At 50.4% G+C, this 24,177-nt stretch overlaps 1 protein-coding gene across 1 annotated transcript in view; it reads left to right on the plus strand.

The window, feature by feature from the left end:
- LOC124033833 (protein CBFA2T3-like) overlaps positions 1-24,177 on the plus strand; it is a 61,840-nt gene that overhangs the window by 19,214 nt on the left and 18,449 nt on the right. The window contains 1 exon segment of the mRNA XM_046346194.1: positions 18,279-18,425. Coding sequence (XP_046202150.1) covers positions 18,279-18,425 — 147 coding nt within the window.

Here is a 24,177-nt window from a genome sequence, read left to right on the forward strand (position 1 = left end):
TCTTAGGTGCCATTGTGTCAATTGGCTGTTCGTGCTCGCCGCTCACAGACACAGAATGAGGGAGAGGAACGAGAGAATGGGCCTTCACACGTCTGCAGATTCAAAAACTGTAAAAAATATATGTATATATTTATATATATGACAGTGGGGCAAAAAAATATTTAGTCAGCCACCAATTGTGCAAGTTCTCCCACTTAAAAAGATGAGGCTTGTAATTTTCATCATAGGTAAACTTCAACTATGACAGACAAAATGAGAAGAAAACATCCAGAAAATCACATTGTAGGATTTTTTAAATGAATTTATTTGCAAATTATGGTGGAAAATAAGTATTTTGGTCACCTACAAACAAGCAAGATTTCTGGCTCTCACAGACCTGTAACTTCTTCTTTAGGAGGCTCCTCTGTCCTCCACTCGTTACCTGTATTAATGGCACCTGTTTGAACTTGTTATCAGTATAAAAGACACCTGTCCACAACCTCAAACTGTCACACTCCAAACTCCACTATGGCCAAGACCAAAGAGCTGTCAAAGGACACCGGAAACAAACTTGTAGACCTGCACCAGGCTGGGAAGAATGAATCTGCAATAGGTAAGCAGCTTGGTTTGAAGAAATTAACTGTGGGAGCAATTATTAGGAAATGGAAGACATACAAGACCACAGATAATCTCCCTCGATCTGGTGCTCCACGCAAGATCTCACCCCGTGGAGTCAAAATGATCACAAGAATGGTGAGCAAAAATCCCAGAACCACACGGGGGGCTGACTAAATACTTTTTTGCCCCACTGTATATATACAAGATTAACACACTCAATGTGTTAGACGGGGATGGATAGGCCGTGTGTGGTCAGTCGGGAGGTGTGTGTGTCAGGGGGGGTTAGGTTTGTGTTCAGTACAGCAGCGACGAGCATCAGTAATGATGTAGGAGGCAGAGCAAACACAGCAGGTCTGGGCTGCAGCTGGCCAGAGAGAGAGGAGAGAGAGAAACACACAGAGAGCAGAGATGGCAGCTGTCAGACCCCCGTCCCCGTTCCCATCGCACACCTGTCACACAGGAAGTCCGGGCCTGCCACCGTTTCCTGGATACGCCTCCTCAGCCAAACACACTCTCCTGCTGCCTGCTGCAGCCTCTAGAGCCTCTAACAGAGAGAGAGAGAGAGAGAGAGAGAGAGAGAGAGAGAGAGAGAGAGAGAGAGAGAGAGAGAGAGAGAGAGAAACGCTGACTGGAGATAGAGTTATTAAGTGTTCACACACACTCCTCTCCACAATGACTTTAAAGGCTTCTGGAAGGGGGCTGATGGGGGCTGTGGGCTCAGGCTGGGATTGGGGAAGGAAGGCAAGACAGACGATCATGGGGATATGGCCTCTCCACATAGAGAGGGGCATCTGGGAGCTGAGAGAGTGAGCATTATGAGGGCTCTGAAGGCATCATTCATAACAGCCAAACAAAGTACACAAGGCCCAGGGGGAACCCCATCTATATTGGTACCTGACGCAAACGTTTCCCATGGAATCTCACTGACATCGCTCTGAGTGTGAAGGTCTGGACAGATAAGAGGATGGTGGTGCTCTATGACAGACTGAGAGCAGATCACTGGACAGTACGGACCTCTTTAACTCTCCCATAGAGACAATGGCCCTCGTGCCCACACTTATGTGAGGAATATTCCCACGCTCACTCACCCTTCCCCTTCCCCATGACCAATCTGAACTAACCCAGATGTACAGCTCGCAGATGGACTCACACTCTCAATACATCTCTCTCTCTCTCTCTCTCTCTCTCTCTCTCTCTCTCTCTCTCTCTCTCTCTCTCTCTCTCTCTCTCTCTCTCTCCCTCTTTGCTCTCTGCTCCCAGTTTGACTCAGTCAGAGAGGCAGGAAATGCTAGAGTCCTGTACAGGAAGTGATGTCACACAGCCCTGTGGCAGATGGTTGATGGGACGATGACGACGAGGCATCCAGGCTGTTAACAGCAGCCTGAGCGTCAATGTTGTCATTGGCAAAGTTCTTCTTTGTTTTTGTCAGGATTGTCAAGGCGGGTCCTCAGGAGAGCTCCTCGCCCTATTCCCAATCCACCCTTCATGCTGCCTGTATGCAATTAACAGAGTAATTAAAAGCCTGATGAGCTAATTGGTGTTCGTTGAAGCTGCAGGTGTTTTGATAGGGGAGCTTGTTTGTGTAAGTGCACAGTATAAACAGATTCCGATTTTTGGCACGGTTTTCCCCCATAATTTGAATAGTATGGGTGTTTAGGGGAAAGCAAGGCTATTACCGTTACTGTTAAATAGGCCACGGTAAAGTTAGGCAATGGTAATGAAATTGTCACAAATCTTCATCATGACATAAATTAACAATTTTATTCTAAGTTGTTCTGGAAAGGTATTAAGTATCAACTTAATTTGGGGAGAAACAGAGAGAGTGAAAGAGAGAGTGAGACAGACACAGAGCGAGAGAGAGACAGAGAAAGAGAGAGTCACAGAGAGAGAGAGACACACAGAGAGAGAGAGAGAGAGAGACACACAGAGATAGACACAGAGAAAGAGAGTGAGACAGACACAGAGAGAGAGAGAGAGAGTCACAGAGAGAGACAGAGAGTCACAAAGAGAGAAAGAGACAGAGAGAGAGAGAGTCACTGAGAGAGAGAGACAGTCACATGAGAGAAAGAGACACTCACAGAGAGAGAGACACAGAGAGTCACAGAGAGAGAGAGAGACACACAGAGAGAGAGAGAGAGTCACAAACAGAGAGAGAGAGTCACAGACAGAGAGAGAGAGTCACAGACAGAGAGAGAGACACACAGAGAGAGAAGACACACACAGAGAGAGACACAGACAGAGACACAGAGAGAGAGTCACAGACAGAGAGACAGAGAGAGTCACAGACAGAGAGAGAGACACACATAGAGAGAGAGACAGAGAGAGAGTAAGTCACAGACAGAGAGAGAGTCACAGACAGAGAGAGAGAGACACACAGAGAGAGGCACAGAGAGAGAAGACACACACAGAGAGAGAGAGACACAGACAGAGAGAGAGTCACAGACAGAGACACAGAGAGAGAGTCACAGACAGAGAGAGACAGAGAGAGTCACAGACAGAGAGAGAGACACACATAGAGAGAGAGAGAGAGAAAGTCACAGACAGAGAGAGAGAGTCACAGACAGAGAGAGAGACACACAGAGAGAGAGAAAGAGACAGAGAGAGAGAGACAGAGAGTAAGAGAGTCACAGACAGAGAGAGAGACACAGAGAGAGAGTAAGTCACAGACAGACACAGAGAGAGAGAAAGTCACAGACAGAGAGAGAGAGACACAGAGAGAGTGAGACACAGAGAGAGAGTAAGTCACAGACAGAGAGAGAGAGACACAGAGAGAGAGAGAAAGTCACAGACAGAGAGAGAGTCACAGAGAGAGAGTAAGTCACAGACAGAGAGAGAGAAACAGAGAGAGAGCGAGACACAGAGAGAGAGAAAGTCACAGACAGAGAGAGAGAGACAGAGAGAAAGAGGCTGAGACTGCCTCCTGTGAGAAGGAGCAAAGGAAGAGAACTGCTCTGAGGAACTGGGCCAAATAAGTCCCCCTCTCCTCCCTGCACCCCCTCTCCTCCCTGCACCCCCTCTCCTCCCTGCACCCCCCTCTCCTCCCTGCACCCCCTCTCCTCCCTGCATCTCTCTCTCTCCTATTCCATGTCTTCTTTTTTGCTTCCCCTCCCTCTACCTAACCCTTTCCTCTCCACCTCTCTTCATCTCTCTCTCTTCCTATGTCTTTATAGTGTACTTTATATATCCCTGTACCTTCCCCCACGCTCTCTTCTCTCTCCGCCATGTTTTAGTGTTTTTCTCTGATCTGCTCTGTGTCCTCCCTCCCTCCCTCTCTCTCAGTGTTGGCAGATGTGCTGGTGACGGCTGTGTGCCCGTGGCGCTGGCGGGTCCCCAGGTGGCGGAGATGACAGTTATTGATGTTCAGGTGTGAGCTTTTTACAGTGGGCCTGGAGCCTCTTGCCAGCCAGCCAGCCCTCTGAGCGCGGTCCCCTACTGACTGGGTCTGATAGAACCGCAACAGCAGGAATACAAACAACACAGCAACAAGTCCACCTGAGAAATTATGGCTTAGCTGCTGGTGAGCACACAGCTGTGGACTTGTCTGGTACGATTGGAAGTCCAGCTTTTCTTCCATGTTGTTGTGTTGCCAGTATGAGTAGAAGCAAACTGCAGAGGCCATATTTTTTGTTCAAATTAGGATGTCGACGGATCCCAACAACGGGCCAGTTAGTTCTTGTTGGTATGTGTGTATTTGTGTGATTCCCCCAGAGTGGCCGCACACTCGTCTCTGTGTCTCGGGCCGGTGCCAGTGCCCAGTGCCGTCCTAACACACTCCAGATGGGCCAGACCGGGGAGTTGTTCTTGGCACGGCCCGCTTCGGCAGAATGTCACAAATACTTTCCTTTATTTAGGAATGGCTCTGGGTTAGCGGCTGGGGAGGGAAGGAGGAGAAGGAGAGAGGAAGGGAGGGAGGGAGGAAAAGGAGAGAGGGAGGGAAGAGAAGGAGAGAGGAAGGGAGGGAGGGAGGAAAAGGAGAGAGGGAGGGAAGAGAAGGAGAGAGGGAGGGAAGAGAAGGAGAGAGGGAGGGAAGAGAAGGAGACAGGGAGGGAAGAGAAGGAGACAGGGAGGGAAGAGAAGGAGACAGGGAGGGAAGAGAATGAGAGAGGGAGGGAGGGAGGGAGGGAGGGAGGGAGGGAGGGAGGGAGGGAGGGAGGGAGGGAGGGAGGGAGGGAGAAGGGAGGGAGGGAAGAGAAGGAGAGAGGGAGGGAAGAGAAGGAGACAGGGAGGGAAGAGAAGGAGACAGGGAGGGAAGAGAATGAGAGAGAGGGAGGGAGGGAGGGGGAGGGAGGGAGGGGGAGGGAGGGAGGGAGGGTGGGAGGGAGGGAGGGGGAGAAGGAGACAGGGAGGGAAGAGAAGGAGAGAGGGAGGGAAGAGAAGAAGAGAAGGAGACAGGGAGGGAAGAGAATGAGAGAGGGAGGGGAGGGAGGGAGGGAGGGGGAGAAGGAGACAGGGAGGGAAGAGAAGGAGATATGGAGGGAAGAGAAGGAGAGAGGGAGGGAAGAGAATGAGAGAGGGAGGGAAGAGAATGAGAGAGGGAGGGAAGAGAAGGAGAGAGAGGGAAGAGAATGAGAGAGGGAGGGAAGAGAATGAGAGAGGGAGGGGGAGAATGAGACAGGGAGGGATGGGGGAGAAGGAGACAGGGAGGGAGGGAGAGAGGGGGGAGAAGGAGACAGGGAGGGATGGGGGGGAGAAGGAGACAGGGAGGGAGGCAGGGAGGAGGGAGAAGGAGACTGGGAGGGATGGGGGGAAGGAGACAGGGAGGGATGGGGGGAGAAGGAGACAGGGAGGGATGGGGGGAGAAGGAGACAGGGAGGGATGGAGGGGAGAAGGAGACAGGGGAGGGAGGGAGGGAGGGGGAGAAGGAGACAGGGAGGGATGGAGGGGAGAAGGAGACAGGGAGGGAGGGAGGAAGGGAGGGGGGAAGAAGGAGACAGGGAGGGATGGGGGGGAGAAGGAGACAGGGAGGGAGGGGGAGACAAGGAGTTATGGGGGGGAGAAGGAGACAGGGAGGGATGGAGGGGAGAAGGAGACAGGGAGGGAGGGAGGGAGGGAGGGGGGAGAAGGAGGGAGGGAGGGATGGGGGAGAGGGAGACAGGGAGGGGAGGGAGGGAGGGGGAGAAGGAGACAGGGAGGGATGGGGGGAGAAGGAGACAGGGAGGGAGGGAGGGAGGGGGGAGGGAGACAGGGAGGGGGGAGAAGGAGGGAGGGGGAGGGAGGGAGGGAGGGAGAAGGAGGGAGGAGGAGAAGGAGACAGGGAGGGATGGGGGGAGAAGGAGACAGGGAGGGAGGGGGGAGACAAGGAGTTATGGGGGAGAAGGAGACAGGGAGGGATGGAGGGGAGAAGGAGACAGGGAGGGAGGGAGGGAGGGAGAAGGAGACAGGGAGGGATGGGGGGAGAAGGAGACAGGGAGGGAGGGAGGGAGGGGGGAGAAGGAGACAGGGAGGGATGGAGGGGAGAAGGAGACAGGGAGGGAGGAAGGGAGGGGGAGAAGGAGACAGGGAGGGAGGGAGGGAGGGAGGGAGGGAGGGAGGGAGGGAGGGAGGGAGGGAGGAGGGAGGGAGGGAGGGAGGGAGGGAGGGAGGGAGGGAGGGAGGGGGAGGGAGGAAGAAACAGAGCTCCATGGAACATCTGGATTTTATTAGCAGCCATTGGGAAAATGTGAAAAGGACGTTTTTTTCCCTGTGAGTAGCGATATGCTGCATGTAACCACTTCACTGCCGAGGGACGTCCTCCCTGAAGAGAACAGATGGCCGCTAGACTTCAATACAATTATATCAATAACAGTCATCACTAACGTCAGCGACACATGACAAGCACACAAAAGTGCGGAGAGGCAGGGAACCGAAACTTGTCTCACAAGTGCTGTTGTGTTGGGTGGAAAAGAAGCCGACTCTGAAACGCAGGTCCCTCGTCAGGACGTTTTCATCACCATCCTGAAGTCACATTCACAGTTCAAATCAAGAGCTGGCTTTTCCACCAGACCGCCAATAACATCACATTACCCAGAAACAGCAAACAGAGGGGGAATGGAGAGAGGTGGAGGAATAAACAGTAATGTAGTCAGTAAATGAATAAACACAAAGACGTAAGGGAATACACAATGGTGCACTGAACAATTCAGAGACTGGGAGTCCTATTTAAACATAAACAGAGAAGTAGAGAGTAGAGAGTAGGGAATAGAGAGTAGGGAGTAGAGAGTAGAGAGTAGGGAATAGAGAGTAGGGAATAGAGAGTAGAGAGTAGAGAGTAGAGAGTAGAGAGTAGGGAATAGAGAGTAGAGAGTAGGGAATAGAGAGTAGGGAATAGGGAGTAGAGAGTAGAGAGTAGGGAATAGAGAGTAGAGAGTAGGGAATAGGAAGTAGAGAGTAGGGAGTAGAGAGTAGGGAATAGAGAGTAGTGAGTAGGGAGTAGAGAGTAGGGAATAGAGAGTAGGGAATAGAGAGTAGAGAGTAGGGAATAGAGAGTAGGGAATAGAGAGTAGGGAATAGAGAGTAGGGAGTAGAGAGTAGAGAGTAGGGAGTAGAGAGTAGGGAATAGAGAGTAGAGAGTAGGGAATAGAGAGTAGGGAGTAGAGAGTAGGGAATAGAGAGTAGTGAGTAGAGAGTAGGGAGTAGAGAGTAGGGAGTAGAGAGTAGGGAATAGAGAGTAGAGAGTTGTGAGTAGAGAGTAGGGAATAGAGTGTAGTGAGTAGGGAGTAGAGAGTAGAGAGTAGGGAATAGAGAGTAGTGAGTAGAGAGTAGGGAGTAGAGAGTAGAGAGTAGGGAGTAGGGAGTAGAGAGTAGGGAATAGAGAGTAGAGAGTAGGGAATAGAGAGTAGGGAATAGAGAGTAGGGAGTAGAGAGTAGGGAATAGAGAGTAGGGAGTAGAGAGTAGGGAATAGAGAGTAGAGTGTAGGGAATAGAGAGTAGGGAGTAGAGAGTAGGGAATAGAGAGTAGAGAGTAGAGAGTAGGGAGTAGAGAGTAGAGAGTAGGGAATAGAGAGTAGGAAGTAGGGAGTAGAGAGTAATTTGTAAGTCGCTCTGGATATTAGCGTCTGCTAAATGACTTAAATATAAATGTAAATGTAGGGAGTAGAGAGTAGAGAGTAGGGAATAGAGAGTAGGGAGTAGAGAGTAGAGAGTAGGGAATAGAGAGTAGTGAGTAGGGAATAGAGAGTAGGGAGTAGAGAGTAGGGAGTAGAGAGTAGGGAATAGAGAGTAGTGAGTAGAGAGTAGGGAATAGAGAGTAGTGAGTAGGGAATAGAGAGTAGGGAGTAGAGAGTAGGGAATAGAGAGTAGTGAGTAGGGAATAGAGAGTAGGGAGTAGAGGGTAGGGAGTAGAGAGTAGGGAGTAGTGAGTAGAGAGTAGGGAGTAGAGAGTAGGGAGTAGAGAGTAGAGAGTAGAGTGTAGAGAGTAGAGAGTAGAGAGTAGAGTGTAGGGAGTAGAGAGTAGGGAGTAGAGAGTAGAGAGTAGGGAGTAGAGAGTAGGGAGTAGAGAGTAGGGAGTAGAGAAGAGAGTATGGAGTAGAGTGTAGGGAGTAGAGAGTAGGGAGTAGAGAGTAGGGAGTAGAGGGAGTAGGGAGTAGAGAGTAGGGAATAGAGAGTAGAGAGTAGAGAGTAGGGAATAGGAAGTAGAGAGTAGGGAGTAGAGAGTAGGGAATAGAGAGTAGTGAGTAGAGAGTAGGGAGTAGAGAGTAGAGAGTAGGGAGTAGAGAGTAGAGAGTAGGGAATAGAGAGTAGAGAGTAGGGAATAGAGAGTAGAGAGTAGGGAATAGAGAGTAGAGAGTAGGGAATAGAGAGTAGAGAGTAGGGAATAGAGAGTAGGGAATAGGGAGTAGAGAGTAGGGAGTAGAGTAGAGAGTAGGGAATAGAGAGTAGAGAGTAGAGAGTAGGGAATAGAGAGTAGAGAGTAGGGAATAGAGAGTAGGGAATAGGGAGTAGGGAGTAGAGAGTAGGGAATAGAGAGTAGTGAGTAGAGAGTAGGGAATAGAGAGTAGGGAATAGAGAGTAGGGAGTAGAGAGTAGAGAGTAGGGAATAGATAGTAGAGAGTAGGGAATAGAGAGTAGGGAATAGAGAGTAGAGAGTAGGGAATAGAGAGTAGGGAATAGAGAGTAGGGAATAGAGAGTAGAGAGTAGGGAGTAGAGAGTAGGGAGTAGAGAGTAGGGAGTAGAGAGTAGAGAGGGAATAGAGAGTAGGGAGTAGAGAGTAGGAGTAGAATAGGGAATAGAGAGTAGGGAGTAGAGAGTAGGGAATAGAGAGTAGGGAATAGAGAGTAGGAGTAGAGAGTAGAGAATAGAGAGTAGGAGTAGGGAGTAGAGAGTAGGGAGTAGAGAGTAGGGAATAGAGAGTAGAGAGTAGGGAGTAGAGAGTAATTTGTAAGTCGCTCTGGATAAGAGCGTCTGCTAAATGACTTAAATGTAAATGTAAATGTAGGGAGTAGAGAGTAGGGAATAGAGAGTAGGGAGTAGAGAGTAGGGAATAGAGAGTAGAGAGTAGGGAATAGAGAGTAGTGAGTAGAGAGTAGAGAGTAGGGAATAGAGAGTAGTGAGTAGGGAATAGAGAGTAGGGAGAGAGAGTAGAGAGTAGGGAGTAGAGAGTAGGGAGTAGGGAGTAGGGAATAGAGAGTAGGGAATAGAGAGTAGTGAGTAGAGAGTAGGGAATAGAGAGTAGTGAGTAGGGAATAGAGAGTAGGGAGTAGAGAGTAGGGAGTAGAGAGTAGGGAATAGAGAGTAGTGAGTAGGGAATAGAGAGTAGGGAGTAGAGAGTAGAGAGTAGGGAGTAGTGAGTAGAGAGTAGGGAGTAGAGAGTAGAGATTAGAGAGTAGAGTGTAGGGAGTAGAGAGTAGGGAGTAGAGAGTAGAGTGTAGAGAGTAGGGAGTAGAGAGTAGGGAGTAGGGAGTAGAGAAGAGAGTATGGAGTAGAGTGTAGAGAGTAGGGAGTAGAGAGTAGGGAGTAGAGAGTAGAGAGTAGGGAGTAGAGAGTAGGGAATAGAGAGAGAGGGAGTAGAGAGTAGGGAGTAGAGAGTAGAGAGTAGGGAATAGAGAGTAGAGAGTATGGAGTAGGGAGTAGAGAGTAGCAGTATTGGTTCCTTGTTTTCCATGTTGTTCTACCTTTCTCCCAGGCCATGCATCATGTCTCAGACATCTGAGTACTTGTATCCGCTGTCTCTGACTGGTGCAGACGAGGAGAGAGCGGATCTCTCCTGTGTATTAGACCGTTTTACACTGACCCTGTCCTGGTCTGTCCTGGTCAGCTCATGTCCTCTGCCCAGTAACTCAGTGGTAACTAGGTCAGCCCAGGAACCAGAGTGTCTGGCCTCATCCCTCTCTCCTCTCCTCCTCCTCATATGGATGAATGGAGTGTCTGAGGACCTCCCTCCTCCTCCTCCTCCACACAGCTGGGGTCTCAGCCATTACACACCACATGGGTCACCACTGCACTGCCGCCACACCCTAAATGGTTTTAACATATATTCTGTGAGTTATTACTGTATGCACTGTGAGACTCCTGCCGTCGCTCAGTCTAACTTTTCCTATGTTGTCTATCTTTCATTCCACACACACACACACACACACACACACACACACACACACACACACACACACACACACACACACACACACACACACACACACACACACACACACACACACACACACACACACACACACACACACACACACACACACACACACACACACACACACACACACACACGTTCACACACATGCATTTTCTCCCTGGGCCTTTCAGTTCTCGATTTTTAAACAGACATTTATTCCCCACTGAATGTTTGTTTTTACTAAACATATTTGTTCAACCCAGTCTGTGTAGCATCGCAGTGATTCTCAAGTAACAGGGTAACGTTTGTATTTGTTTCTGCTTGTTCCGTGCTTGTACATTTCTGTGGATGGAGCTGAGGGTGCTCTCTCTCCAAGGCTCTCTCCCACCATGTCATTAGTGAACCTAAAGCCTCTGAACTCTAAATCAGCTCAAGATGATCCCAAGTCTGGTTTCTAACACACACACACACACACAGAGAGAGAGAGAGAGAGACAGACACAGAGAGACAGACACAGAGAGAGACAGACGCAGGCACAGACACAGAGAGAGAGAGAGAAAGAGAGAGAGGAGAGAGAGAGAGACAGATTGGTGGCTGGGCTGTCTGCCATTCAGACAGGTTGACTGAGTTCTCCCAGCCAGGAGGACATTTACATCATCATCACAGCCAGGCTCCTCCATCCAGCATGTCTGATCTCTATCTAACCCACTATCCCTCTGCTCCAACATCTCCCTCCCGTCAGACCTAGTCTATTCTTTATGGTGCCTCCACCCACTCCCAGGCTATGCAGGCCCAGGGTCTCTGTCAATCCCTGGGTCAGGAGAGGGGCGATGGGGATAGGGAGTCTGGAGGGGGGCTAGGGAGAGGGGTGCGGGGGTCCCTGGGTGCAGGGCTCTAATCCCCATGTTTTGATGTGAGGCCTGTGTTTGTGTGGACTACTCAGCGGCCTGATGGGGAACAGATGTGGGAAGGGAGGCGGGCGGGCGCCGAGCCAGAGCAGCTGGGAGAAATTAAAAACAACAGCATTCCTGGAGACTGGGGGAATTACAGAGGAAGGGAGAGCGCGAGAGGGAGAGATTTCGGGGGTATGTGTCACAGAGAGGAGCCCATTTGGAGAGAGGGAGAGCGACAGAGGAGCAAGAGAAGATCACCTCAGAGTCTGGCCGTGTCTAAGGCACAGTTACAGTAGCTCTGTTCTAATGGTGAAGGATAGGCCGTGTGAATACAGAGACACTACCAGCATCCAACCAGGCTCTTCATGGCCTGTCATGACGTGATGGGCCGTGTGAATACAGAGACACTACCAGCATCCAACCAGGCTCTTCATGGCCTGTCATGACGTGTTGGTTTCTTGTGTGTTTGGTGGTTTTAGGGAAAGCACATGTCCTGGAAATCTATCAAGAGACCCATAAATAGCTCCAGAATGAGTGTGATCTTGTACTGAATCGTTTTTTCTTCTCGTTTGTAGCACACTAGGAGAGGGCTGAACTGAAACCATTTTTAGAACACCGAATGCTTCCCTGAAAGCCATTTTTAGGCGTGATTACGGGAAACATACAGCTGTGTACAGGAGAGACTGACAACAGTATAATTATCAAAAGCTTTTGACTGCACACTGTGTGCTGCAGCTAAAGCCAGAGATGGCGCCGGGCTCCCAAATCCTCAGGGAGTCTATGAAGCAGCATTGTATCCTGGGTAAAAATCTATTTTCTGTATTGATTACCGTGTAGATCCACTTGGAGTGGGAGATAAAAGGGCTGCGTGGAAGGATCAGAACGTCCTGTACCACTCCCCTGAACAGGATCCACTGTGGTGCTCCGGTGCCATGGTTCCTTAATTAGACAGAGGAAAACACCAGCGAAGGCAACAGGACACACGCTGTGGTCAGGTGGACATGCTGGGGGATTGACAGCTCTACCCAGGAAGTCTGTTGAGGTGTGGACCCTCAACTCTGTTTCTCTCTGTCTTTACTAGTCTCTCCATCTCACTCTGTCTTTCCCTCTCTGTTTCTCACCTTGGGGCGAGTCTTCCTGTCCTTCAGCACAATGGGAGCACAGAAGGCCACAGTTGGGGGGGCCAATTGTGCGTCGCCCCACGGACCTCCCGGTCGCGGCCGGGAGGTCGCGACCGGGAGCCTGGGAGCGAACCCAGAGTCTCTGGTGGAACAGCTGGCGCTGCAATGCAGTGCCCTAGACCACTGCGCCACCCGGGAGGCCAGAGCAGACTTTCTAATGTATTAACAGTGAAATCCAGAGTGTGTGTGCGTGTGCGTGTGTGTGTGTGTATGTGCGTCCTTTAGCTGGTCAGATTAAACAGCTGTGAGTAATCTCACGGTAGTTGCAGACAGGCCAGGAGGGCAGGACTCCTCCCTCTCTCCTCCCCTCGCCCCAGAAGTCTCGGCCCTCCCAGCCAGGTCGTGGTCACTCCCAGAACCCCCCGGGAGACATAGCAGCATTTGCCATGTGGAGGAACTCTCCTTAAGGATTCAATTAAGATCCCTGATTAAGGCATGCTTTCTGTCAAAAGAGGTTCACTGTGTCAATCAAATCACAGACAGAGGGTGGGTCAAGATTGTTCAGTCGTGATGGAAATAGAGTGCGTGTACATTATGGGATTCAAGTGAAATGACCAATCAGTGATCGTCATGCAGTATAAACCGACAAGCATTTTTTAAAGGAAAAAGAACCCAGGCAGAGAGTTGTGTGTGCGGTCCTCTTGTTGAGAGTTGCTTTGTTGTTGTTGAAGTCAGTCAGTAGAGCTACAATAGCTCCTGAACAGGAATACTGTTTGTTGAGTGTGGTGACAGATGGACGAGCGCTGCCTTCCTCCTCCTCCTCCTCTGACAGACAGACAGGAGGGGAGGGCCAGGCAGGGTACCTGTCTACATTTGTCCCTGGCAGGGAGTGGGGACATTGCAGCCACACAGACAGAAGCCACCAGCTCAGCAGGGCTCCAACTCTTAACACTTTGTTGTGTTTAGGGGATCGGAGCGGTGGCCTGGCGAGCGTCCCTTGTGTTTGCGGGGACCACAGTCACATTGTCAACGGCCATTGGAGCTTCTCGAATCTAGAATAACACTCTTGAAAATCAGAGCCTACATGCGAATATGGAAATAGGTCAGAGAAGTGTTTAAGAGAATGCCAGCTGTGGAAGGAATACTGTGGAAGGAATACTGTGGGAGGAATACTGTGGAAGGAATACTGTGGGAGGAATACTGTGGGAGGAATACTGTGGGAGGAATACTGTGGAAGGAATACTGTGGGAGGAATACTGTGGAAGGAATACTGTGGAAGGAATACTGTGGAAGGAATACTGTGGAAGGAATACTGTGGGAGGAATACTGTGGAAGGAATACTGTGGAAGGGGAGGAATACTGTGGAATACTGTGGGAGGAATACTGTGGAAGGAATACTGTGGAAGGAATACTGTGGAAGGAATACTGTGGAAGGAATACTGTGGAAGGAATACTGTGGAAGGAATACTGTGGGAGGAATACTGTGGAAGGTTTCCATTCATAAACCATTGCTCTGGAACACACAGTGTGCCCTGCATGGTTCTGTCATATCAGCATACTACTAGGGCCAAAAGTAGACCACTTTGTTTATGCCAAAGAGCCCAAATTAAACACAATATTATGATATATTTATTTATGTCACTCAGAATCATTCACTTAGTTTACATATAGCACATTGGTTAACTACTGTCTTTTGGGATTACATATGCAATGGTTACAAGCAAACAGGAAGGACCTAATTAAACTGAATGTCTGTGATTTGGCATTTCAGTTTGAGACCAAAGGTGAATCCGAGTGTCTGCTGTGTTCTTTAGTGGCCCAGGGTCTGGTTGCGCTGTTTGAAACTCAAGCCCTGGTACAGTTGTGAGTCTGGGGTGTGAAACACAAAGTTCAGCCAGACTGGTGGGTGGAGGGAGGGAGGGAGGGAGGGACGGAGGGATGGAGGGAGGGAGGGCCTGTAGCCAGCAGCAGAAGATCTGAGTTTAGTAGTCTGAGAAAGAGCAGTAAGGAGATGTGCCTGTCCGTCCTGGCTGTCCGTCCTGGCTGTCCGTCCTGGCTGTCCGTCCTGGCTGTCCGTCCTGGCTGTCCGTCCTGGCTGTCTGTCCTGGCTGTCCGTCCTGGCTGTCCATCCTGGCTGTCCATCCTGGCTGCAGAGGTGACTTCTCCCTGCCTACCCAGAAACACTTTAACCCTGAGGACCGCGGCACCCTCCTGCACCCTCCTGCAGCTGCTCTCCCTGGAGGTCAAGACCTAATTATCCTCCTGTTGCTCGTTTGGCAGTCACCCGATGTGTTTGGTTATTTTTGCACTTGACAGTGGTGGGCGGCAGCGGCTGCAGCTTAGCGAGTGGGGTGGGGTGGGGGTCTGTTCCAAACATGGCCAGGAGTACTAGAGCTACATGCTAGTGGGGTGCCTGTCGGTCTATGAGGCGAGCTGCTCCCTGCGTGGCCGACATGATCCTGCTGTGCGCGTGGAGTTAACAGTGGAGTGAACCCTAAGACAACTGATAGAGAGGCCTGGCTTAAACCTTCCTCCTCAGCACATGCCTCTGTACTGGTCTAATGCAGATACTGGGTTCAGGGCTTGCAGGGTATATACACTATATAAGAGCGGTGGGTACACGCACTGGAATCCGCGCGCACACACGGTCTCACACACTGTAAAGCTATCTTCTCCGTGGCTGTGAAAGCCATCACACTCGGCAGCTCATGTTTTTGTGGCAGAAGGATCTCATTCCACCCACATCCCTCCGACGGCTGCAGCTTCCCGTTACACTCAGTGTTTACCATGGAGCATTTAACACTGAATACTCCGACACTGAGTCAGGGCTGATCATGCTCACTGGATAATGTGTATGCATGACCCCTGCAAAATATATTAGAAAGATTGTTACATTTTATCTATATTATTTCAAAGAACAAACATTATTTTGAATGAAACAAAGTATGTGATTATGTGTAAATGGTGTATTTGGGATTGCAATCAATAGACCTTTTAATACATCAAAAAGATAACTGACATTTTCAGCCTTCTCTCTGCAGCTTTGTGTAAGAAACTACAAGAGTTGTTGTGGTCGTAGTAGGAGGCAGAATGAGTGCCAGTGTGGGGACTGGGCAGTGACAGTGTGGGGACTGGGCAGTGACAGTGTGGGGACTGGGCAGTGACAGTGTGGGGACTGGGCAGTGACAGTGTGGGGACTGGGCAGTGACAGTGTGGGGACTGGGCAGTGACAAGCCAGTGTGGGGACTGGGCAGTGACAAGCCAGTGTGGGGACTGGGCAGTGACAAGCCAGTGTGGGGACTGGGCAGTGACAAGCCAGTGTGGGGACTGGGCAGTGACGAGCCAGTGTGGGGACTGGGTAGTGACCAGCCAGTGTGGGGACTGGGCAGAGACGAGCCAGTGTGGGGACTGGGCAGTGATGAGCCAGTGTGGGGACTGGGCAGTGACAGTGTGGGGACTGGGCAGTGACAGTGTGGGGACTGGGCAGTGACAAGCCAGTGTGGGGACTGGGCAGAGACGAGCCAGTGTGGGGACTGGGCAGTCACAGTGTGGGGACTGGGCAGTGTGGGGACTGGGCAGTGACAGTGTGGGGACTGGGCAGTGACAAGCCAGTGTGGGGACTGGGCAGTCACAGTGTGGGGACTGGGCAGTGTGGGGACTGGGCAGTGACAGTGTGGGGACTGGGCAGAGACGAGCCAGTGTGGGGACTGGGCAGTGACAAGCCAGTGTGGGGACTGGGCAGTCACAGTGTGGGGACTGGGCAGTGTGGGGACTGGGCAGTGACAGTGTGGGGACTGGGCAGTGACAAGCCAGTGTGGGGACCGGGCAGTCACAGTGTGGGGACTGGGCAGTGTGGGGACTGGGCAGTGACAGTGTGGGGACTGGGCAGTGACAAGCCAGTGTGGGGACTGGGCAGTCACAGTGTGGGGACTGGGCAGTGTGGGGACTGGGCAGTGACAGTGTGGGGACTGGGCAGTCACAGTGTGGGGACTGGGCAGTCACAGTGTGGGGACTGGGCAGTGTGGGGACTGGGCAGTGACAAGCCAGTGTGCGGACTGGGCAGTCACAGTGTGGGGACTGGGCAGTGTGGGGACTGGACAGTCACAGTGTGGGGACTGGGCAGTGTGGGGACTGGGCAGTCACAGTGTGGGGACTGGGCAGTGACAAGCCAGTGTGGGGACTGGGCAGTCACAGTGTGGGGACTGGGCAGTGTGGGGACTGGACAGTGACAGTGTGGGGACTGAGCATTGACGAGCCAGTGTGGGGACTGGGCAGTGACAAGCCAGTGTGGGGACTGGGCAGTCACAGTGTGTGGACTGGGCAGTGACAGTGTGGGGACTGGGCAGTGACGAGCCAGTGTGGGGACTGGGCAGTGACGAGCTCGTGTGTCCCTGTGTATGTGGGAGGCAGCAGAGCACAGCAGGGGAATAGCAGACCTTGTCCTATCTCCTGGAAAAGGCGATGCCACCTGACCGCTCCAGGCCGTCCCGTCCCTCCTGTCCCCAACCGGAGCAGCCCTACCTTGCCTTGTTTGGTCCCTGCTGTGGGCCTCGTTTCAGCCTCGTAGAAGTGTCTCTGTGATGGACAGCGGCAGATCCAGCTGCACTTGTCACTGACTGTCAAGCGCCTGTCCATATGGAGGACGAGAGGGGACAGGCGGGAGTGTCAGTGGGACTGGGGCGGAGGGGTGGGGAGGGGGAGTGGCGGGGGGTCCCGTCAGCAGCAGCTGAGTGGACCAGCAGGTGTTACTTTATCCAAGAGCTGTAATGTTTTGCGTGTCGTTCCAAGCCCCCATCTCTCTATCTCTGTCTCTCTACTGTAGTACGACATCGTTCACAGAGGCTACGGCCCAAACACTTAAAAGACACACCATCGTCCACTTACCCTCGCCTTATGCCCTTGGGGGAATCCCCGTCGCCATCTTGGAGGGTGGTCCAAATGATTAGCCAAGCAAGGGAAGTTTGCAACGTAAAACCCTCGTTTTCAGTCGGCTTTGCGAGTGTACAATTATCCGGGGCCTGAAACTCCCCACAATTCAATTCGCGACGGTTGTACATCCGCTAAGAAAAGTCTGTGAAAACTTAACTTAAAAACAACATCAACGGAGAAGTCAACAGACAAGTGTAAGTAAAAACCAATGCAAATAGGTTAGAAATGTTGCTGCTACGTAAAAAGTAAATATGTTTTTGATTGGGTATCTTTTGGAAATTGTAGAATAAAAGATTTTCCTTCAGAAGTTCCAGCTAGGCAGGCTAACGTTTGTTAGATAATTAATTGGCTAGCTATCATACAGTAGGCTTATATTAATAATGATGTATTTAATATAAGTAGACATGCACTCATGATTGAATGTAGTGCATATAAAGGAACCACAAGCCACCGGTGGCTGAAAGCACAATCATCGCGGGATGAACGAGTGACAAATTTCTGGCCAAGGGTGTTCCATTTAAAAATCATTCCTTCCTCCCTCAACCCCTCGCCCTGCAAGTGTATACTCGCCAGACGTCATATGATACGTCATCAGAACTGTCCACTGATTTGAGGGCTGAGGGGATAGGATGTGTCTTTTAAGTGTTTGGACCGCAGCCAGAGTCTCTGCAGCAGAAACAAGACCTCACAGCCAGGCCATCAATACATTCTCTCTCATAACAAATCAGTGGGTCGTGAGTGGGTGTCAGATAATGGAAGCAACACTGATCAATAAATACAACTTGCTATTAAGATTTTTTTCTGAGAATTAAATTGCTTGTTTGGGTCTGATTTTGATCGTGTTCGTCCTGTACCTGGATGTCTGCATCTGGGGGCAGATATACTGTTTGGTGTCTGATGTGGCTTTCCTGTTTGTCTCATTTGGGGCAGATATACTGTTGGTGTCTGATGTGGCTTTCATGTTTGTCTCTGTCTCTCTCTCTCTCTCTCTCTCTCTCTCTCTCTCTCTCTCTCTCTCTCTCTCTCTCTCTCTCCCTCTCCCTCTCCCTCTCCCTCTCTCCCTCTCTCTCTCTCTCTCTCTCTCTCTCTCTCTCTCTCTCTCTCTCTCTCTCTCTCTCTCTCTCTCTCTCTCTCTCTCTCTCTCTCTCTCTCTCTCTCTCTCTCTCTCTCTCTCTCTCCCTCTCTCTCTCCTGCAGGTAGCACAGAACAGAAGGTTGGAACGATGCCCGATTCACCTGCTGATGTCAAAACCCAGCCCAGGTTGACTCCGCCCACAATGCCACCTCCACCCCCGGCCGTCAGCCAGGCACCCAATCGCAACGCTTCATTCACACCCACCACCAGTAGGTCAAGTAAGGCATTTTTGTAATTCATTATTTCTCTTTAGGCACTCTAAAATATGTACGCATGCGATCTTTCAATTTCAAAAATACTTCTATCATATTTTACCTGGCATAAACTACTATTCTGTGTTGCTACCATGTCTGTGTTTCCCTTGAATGCCTGAATCCTCTTTGTAACTTTATAAAGAACCTTGTAAATTCCCTGAGGTAGTACTATGTATCTATCTTGAAGGTGTTTTGTGCTTCATTGGGCCAGGCAGGATGTGAACAGAATAGTGAGCTGGTAGGAGTGCTGCATCAGCTCTTCTCTGTCATTGGCACGGCTCTACCTCTGCGTCTGTTAGGCTATTAGGAAGGGAACCTTCCTGGGCTGCAGGGGAAACAGGCTGCCACAGGCTGCTGCTGGGCTCCATAGCCCTGGCTGTGGGTTTCTTGATGATAGCTTCAAAATGATGAAGACTTCAGTCACTTGTGTGTGTACAGGTAGAATCCCGTTTGGAACAAGTGTCTTGGAGTATGTGTGAGAATGGCTGTGGCATTGTCTCAGTGTGTGTGTGTCTGTGTGGGGGCTTGTTCACCGACTGTAGTGGTACAGGGGGCATTGCTAGGCTCGCCGGGCTACAGACCACTTTCTCCCCTATATAACAATGACAGGCCGTGTTGTTTCACCTGTTGTAAAACAGTGTAGCTCGTTCTCACCTCTAAAACCAGAACACAAGTGGCAGGTCACATGGTTAGCCCACTTGTGTGCCGACTGACCAGGCTCCAATGGACAGATTAGATTCGAGGGTAGAAATGAGAGGAACTGTATACTGGAACATATATTCAAACACCATCTAACACACACTGTTGGCGTACTGCCATATGCACTCCAACAAACTGGGGGAGAAATGAAACTCCCTGCAGATTGAAATGTTTTCAAACATATTAGGGATGGATGGTACTCAGATCGTCATACCATCCTTCTCTCATACTGGGATATACGGTCATACCGTCCTTCTCTCATACCGGGATATACGGTCATACCGTCCTTCTCTCATACTGGGATATACGGTCATACCGTCCTTCTCTCATACTGGGATATACGGTCATACCGTCCTTCTCTCATACTGGGATATACGGTCATACCGTCCTTCTCTCATACCGGGATATACGGTCATACCGTCCTTCTCTCATACCGGGATATACGGTCATACCGTCCTTCTCTCATACCGGGATATACGGTCATACCGTCCTTCTCTCATACCGGGATATACGGTCATACCGTCCTTCTCTCATACCGGGATATACGGTCATACCGTCCTTCTCTCATACCGGGATATACGGTCATACCGTCCTTCTCTCAAACCGGGATATACGGTCATACCGTCCTTCTCTCATACCGGGATATACGGTCATACCGTCCTTCTCTCATACCGGGATATACGGTCATACCGTCCTTCTCTCATACCGGGATATACGGTCATACCGTCCTTCTCTCATACCGGGATATACGGTCATACCGTCCTTCTCTCATACCGGGATATACGGTCATACCGTCCTTCTCTCATACCGGGATATACGGTCATACCGTCCTTCTCTCATACCGGGATATACGGTCATACCGTCCTTCTCTCATACCGGGATGTACGGCCATACCATCCTTCTCTCATACCGGGATATACGGTCATACCGTCCTTCTCTCATACCGGGATATACGGTCATACCGTCCTTCTCTCATACCGGGATATACGGTCATACCGTCCTTCTCTCATACCGGGATATACGGTCATACCGTCCTTCTCTCATACCGGGATATACGGTCATACCGTCCTTCTCTCATACCGGGATATACGGTCATACCGTCCTTCTCTCATACCGGGATATACGGTCATACCGTCCTTCTCTCATACCGGGATATACGGTCATACCGTCCTTCTCTCATACCGGGATATACGGTCATACCGTCCTTCTCTCATACCGGGATATACGGTCATACCGTCCTTCTCTCATACCGGGATATACGGTCATACCGTCCTTCTCTCATACCGGGATATACGGTCATACCGTCCTTCTCTCATACCGGGATGTACGGCCATACCATCCTTCTCTCATACCGGGATATACGGTCATACCGTCCTTCTCTCATACCGGGATATACGGTCATACCGTCCTTCTCTCATACCGGGATATACGGTCATACCGTCCTTCTCTCATACCGGGATATACGGTCATACCGTCCTTCTCTCATACCGGAATATACGGTATTACTGGCTTAGTACACAAGGTGGCGCCAAAAAAACAACAACATTGGGCATCTATTATTATTATTATTATTATTATTATTACCAGAATGCTAACAAAATTAGCACAAGTATTATTGAATTTCAATGGAGGCTGCTAGCTAAATATGCTAAGGAGCGCAAAATGAAAATCAACTAATTGCAGAGACAGGCAATCCTGCTAAGAAATGTATACATATATAGGTAGGCGCTACCGAATGTCATTTTTGGTGAGTTTGGACATTCACAAGCGAATGTGGACGAGAGATGTTGTCCAAATGAACACAGTTCTGACGCATGCTTGTCTTAAGGAAGAACAGTACTGGAAATCAAGATGGTGGAAGCTGTACAGATAACTCATCCAAAGTGTTTTGACTTCTCAAACACGGCAGAAAGCTAACACAGTATGATTCCCCGTCAACTTATTAGTTTAGCCACTTACTTACATTAACTCGCAAGTTAAACTTAGGGATCGTGTCAATGCAGAATTCTGCATTTTTCACACATGAAAGAAAGATAAAACGCTAAAGAAATATCTTGCTGCATTTTTTAAAACACAGACTAATTTCATGCTTCAGTTGTACTTCTCCACTCAGATGAGAATTCACCATGAGAATTCACCGTGGGCATTCAGCACTCTGACTGATGTCTAGCTACTTTGCTCCGGTGCTTTTCACGGTGTCGGCAGCTTACTTTTCTCTGGTAAAAAGCAAGATTAACTCTCAACAAAACATTAGGAGATGTAGCTGGCTACATTCTTTCTATGATAAACATTAGAAATAGGCCACGTACTTATTTTTTACATTGTAAGCTCAGCTGCCGGCCAAATAGCATTGCACTCCTGTTGTCATCTGATGAAAGTGAAGCTATTTTCTCCGCAATGTGTTATACTTGTGTATTTTCTGTGAAGGCCCACTATAGTTGCACATCCCTGATGACTCGATCGAAGCAAAATAACACTGTTGGCTTTCAATATAAAACCCGACCATTGAACTTACCTTGCTTCACTTTCTCCCATTGTGCTAATTCAAACGGACACGTGGCTGGCTCCACTGCTCTGGGGAACTACGGTTAGCCTTATAATGTAAAACAACATGGCAGGTGAAATGAAGAATGCCATCTGCTTTATCACTTAACGTATTGCACAAGTTGACGAGAGGTATGCACTTCAAAAGTAGCTACAAATATTCAAATTGTATTGAAAAGCCTCAAATAAATAGTTTCAATATTTCAAAATACCCTGGTATACGGTATCTATGGTATTCCCGCCCACCAAGCTTAAATCATATCATATTAAACTCACTCACACATGCATGCATCCTTTAATATCACAATAATTCAGCCACATACACCCAAGACCAAGAATAAGCAAAACATCAAAACATCAGAATTGTATGCAGTATACACCGTGTATAAACACTCAAAAACAACCCATATCAGAAATATCAGAGGAAACAGAATAGTATACTATATGATGAGATCCAAATATTATTGCATTCTGATTGAGACATGCATCTTAAGAATGTAAGAATATCCCACCAATATTGGGTAATGTACCATTCAGTAGATGAAGCAGGGGAAAGGTGGAGCGTGGAACGGAGGGAGTAGTGGAGGGGTGTGGAGCAGGAGTGTGGCAGCCAGGCAGGGTGGGGAGGTGGGGTGGGGTGGGGTGGGGGTGCCCTGAACCTGAAAGCTGCCAATCTACTTTCAGCTGGTGGACATGTGCAAGGACTGATTTAGCAACACACCTGCTATTGGAATAAACTAACACAGGCCACGGGCCTATTTTTGGCACCTCTTTAACACGTTCCTCTTATAGTTGTGTCCTACTGAGTGAGTGGGTGAGCGAAAGTTAGAAACAGACTGGCGAAGGGGAGGAGGGCCACTGGGAGAGAGGGGGCGGGTCACTGGGAGAGAGGGGGAGGGTCACTGGGAGAGAGGGGGAGGGTCACTGGGAGAGAGGGGGAGGGCCACTGGGAGAGAGGGGGAGGGCCACTGGGAGAGAGGGGGAGGGTCACTGGGAGAGAGGGGGGAGGGTCAAACGGTCCCACTTGTGAGAGGCAGCTGAAGTTACTGCACACAGAGCCTTCACTCAAACTGGTATGAGCCGTGGCGGAGCAGGAGCAGCAGAGTACGGGTTAGCAGCCAAGTGTCTTTAACAAGCCTTAGTGTGTTCCCTGGCCCTAGCCTTAGTGTGTTCCCTGGCCTCAGCCTTAGTGTGTGCCCTGGCCTCAGCCTTAGTGTGTGCCCTGGCCTCAGCCTTAGTGTGTTCCCTGGCCTCAGCCTTAGTGTGTTCCCTGGCCTCAGCCTTAGTGTGTTCCCTGGCCTCAGCCTTAGTGTGTTCCCTGGCCTCATCCTTAGTGTGTTCCCTGGCCTCAGCCTTAGTGTGTTCCCTGGCCTCAGCCTTAGTGTGTTCCCTGGCCTCAGCCTTAGTGTGTTCCCTGGCCTCAGCCTTAGTGTGTTCCCTGGCCTCAGCCTTAGTGTGTTCCCTGGCCTCAGCCTTAGTGTGTTCCCTGGCCTCAGCATTAGTGTGTTCCCTGGCCCCAGACTTAGTGTGTTCCCTGGCCTCAGCCTTAGTGTGTTCCCTGGCCTCAGCCTTAGTGTGTGCCCTGGCCTCAGCCTTAGTGTGTTCCCTGGCCTCAGCCTTAGTGTGTTCCCTGGCCCCAGACTTAGTGTGTTCCCTGGCCCCAGCCTTAGTGTGTTCCCTGGCCCCAGCCTTAGTGTGTTCGCTGGCCCCAGCCTTAGTGTGTACCCTGGCCTCAGCCTTAGTGTGTTCCCTGGCCCCAGCCTTAGTGTGTTCCCTAGCCCCAGCCTTAGTGTGTTCCCTGGCCTCAGCCTTAGTGTGTTCCCTGGCCCCAGCCTTAGTGTGCTCCCTGGCCTCAGCCTTAGTGTGTTCCCTGGCCCCAGACTTAGTGTGTTCCCTGGCCTCAGCCTTAGTGTGTTCCCTGGCCTCAGCCTTAGTGTGTTCCCTGGCCCCAGCCTTAGTGTGTTCCCTGGCCTCAGCCTTAGTGTGTTCCCTGGCCCTAGCCTTAGTGTGTTCCCTGGCCCTAGCCTTAGTGTGTTCCCTGGCCTCAGCCTTAGTGTGTGCCCTGGCCTCAGCCTTAGTGTGTTCCCTGGCCCCAGCCTTAGTGTGTTCCCTGGCCTCAGCCTTAGTGTGTTCCCTGGCCCCAGCCTTAGTGTGCTCCCTGGCCTCAGCCTTAGTGTGTTCCCTGGCCTCAGCCTTAGTGTGTTCCCTGGCCCCAGCCTTAGTGTGTTACCTGGCCCCAGCCTTAGTGTGTTCCCTGGCCCCAGCCTTAGTGTGTTTGCTGGCCCCAGCCTTAGTGTGTACCCTGGCCTCAGCCTTAGTGTGTTCCCTGGCCCTAGCCTTAGTGTGTTCCCTAGCCCCAGCCTTAGTGTGTTCCCTGGCCTCAGCCTTAGTGTGTTCCCTGGCCCCAGCCTTAGTGTGCTCCCTGGCCTCAGCCTTAGTGTGCTCCCTGGCCCCAGCCTTAGTA

The sequence above is a fragment of the Oncorhynchus gorbuscha genome, linkage group LG04, assembly GCF_021184085.1.
Source record: "Oncorhynchus gorbuscha isolate QuinsamMale2020 ecotype Even-year linkage group LG04, OgorEven_v1.0, whole genome shotgun sequence".
Lineage (NCBI taxonomy): Eukaryota > Metazoa > Chordata > Actinopteri > Salmoniformes > Salmonidae > Oncorhynchus > Oncorhynchus gorbuscha.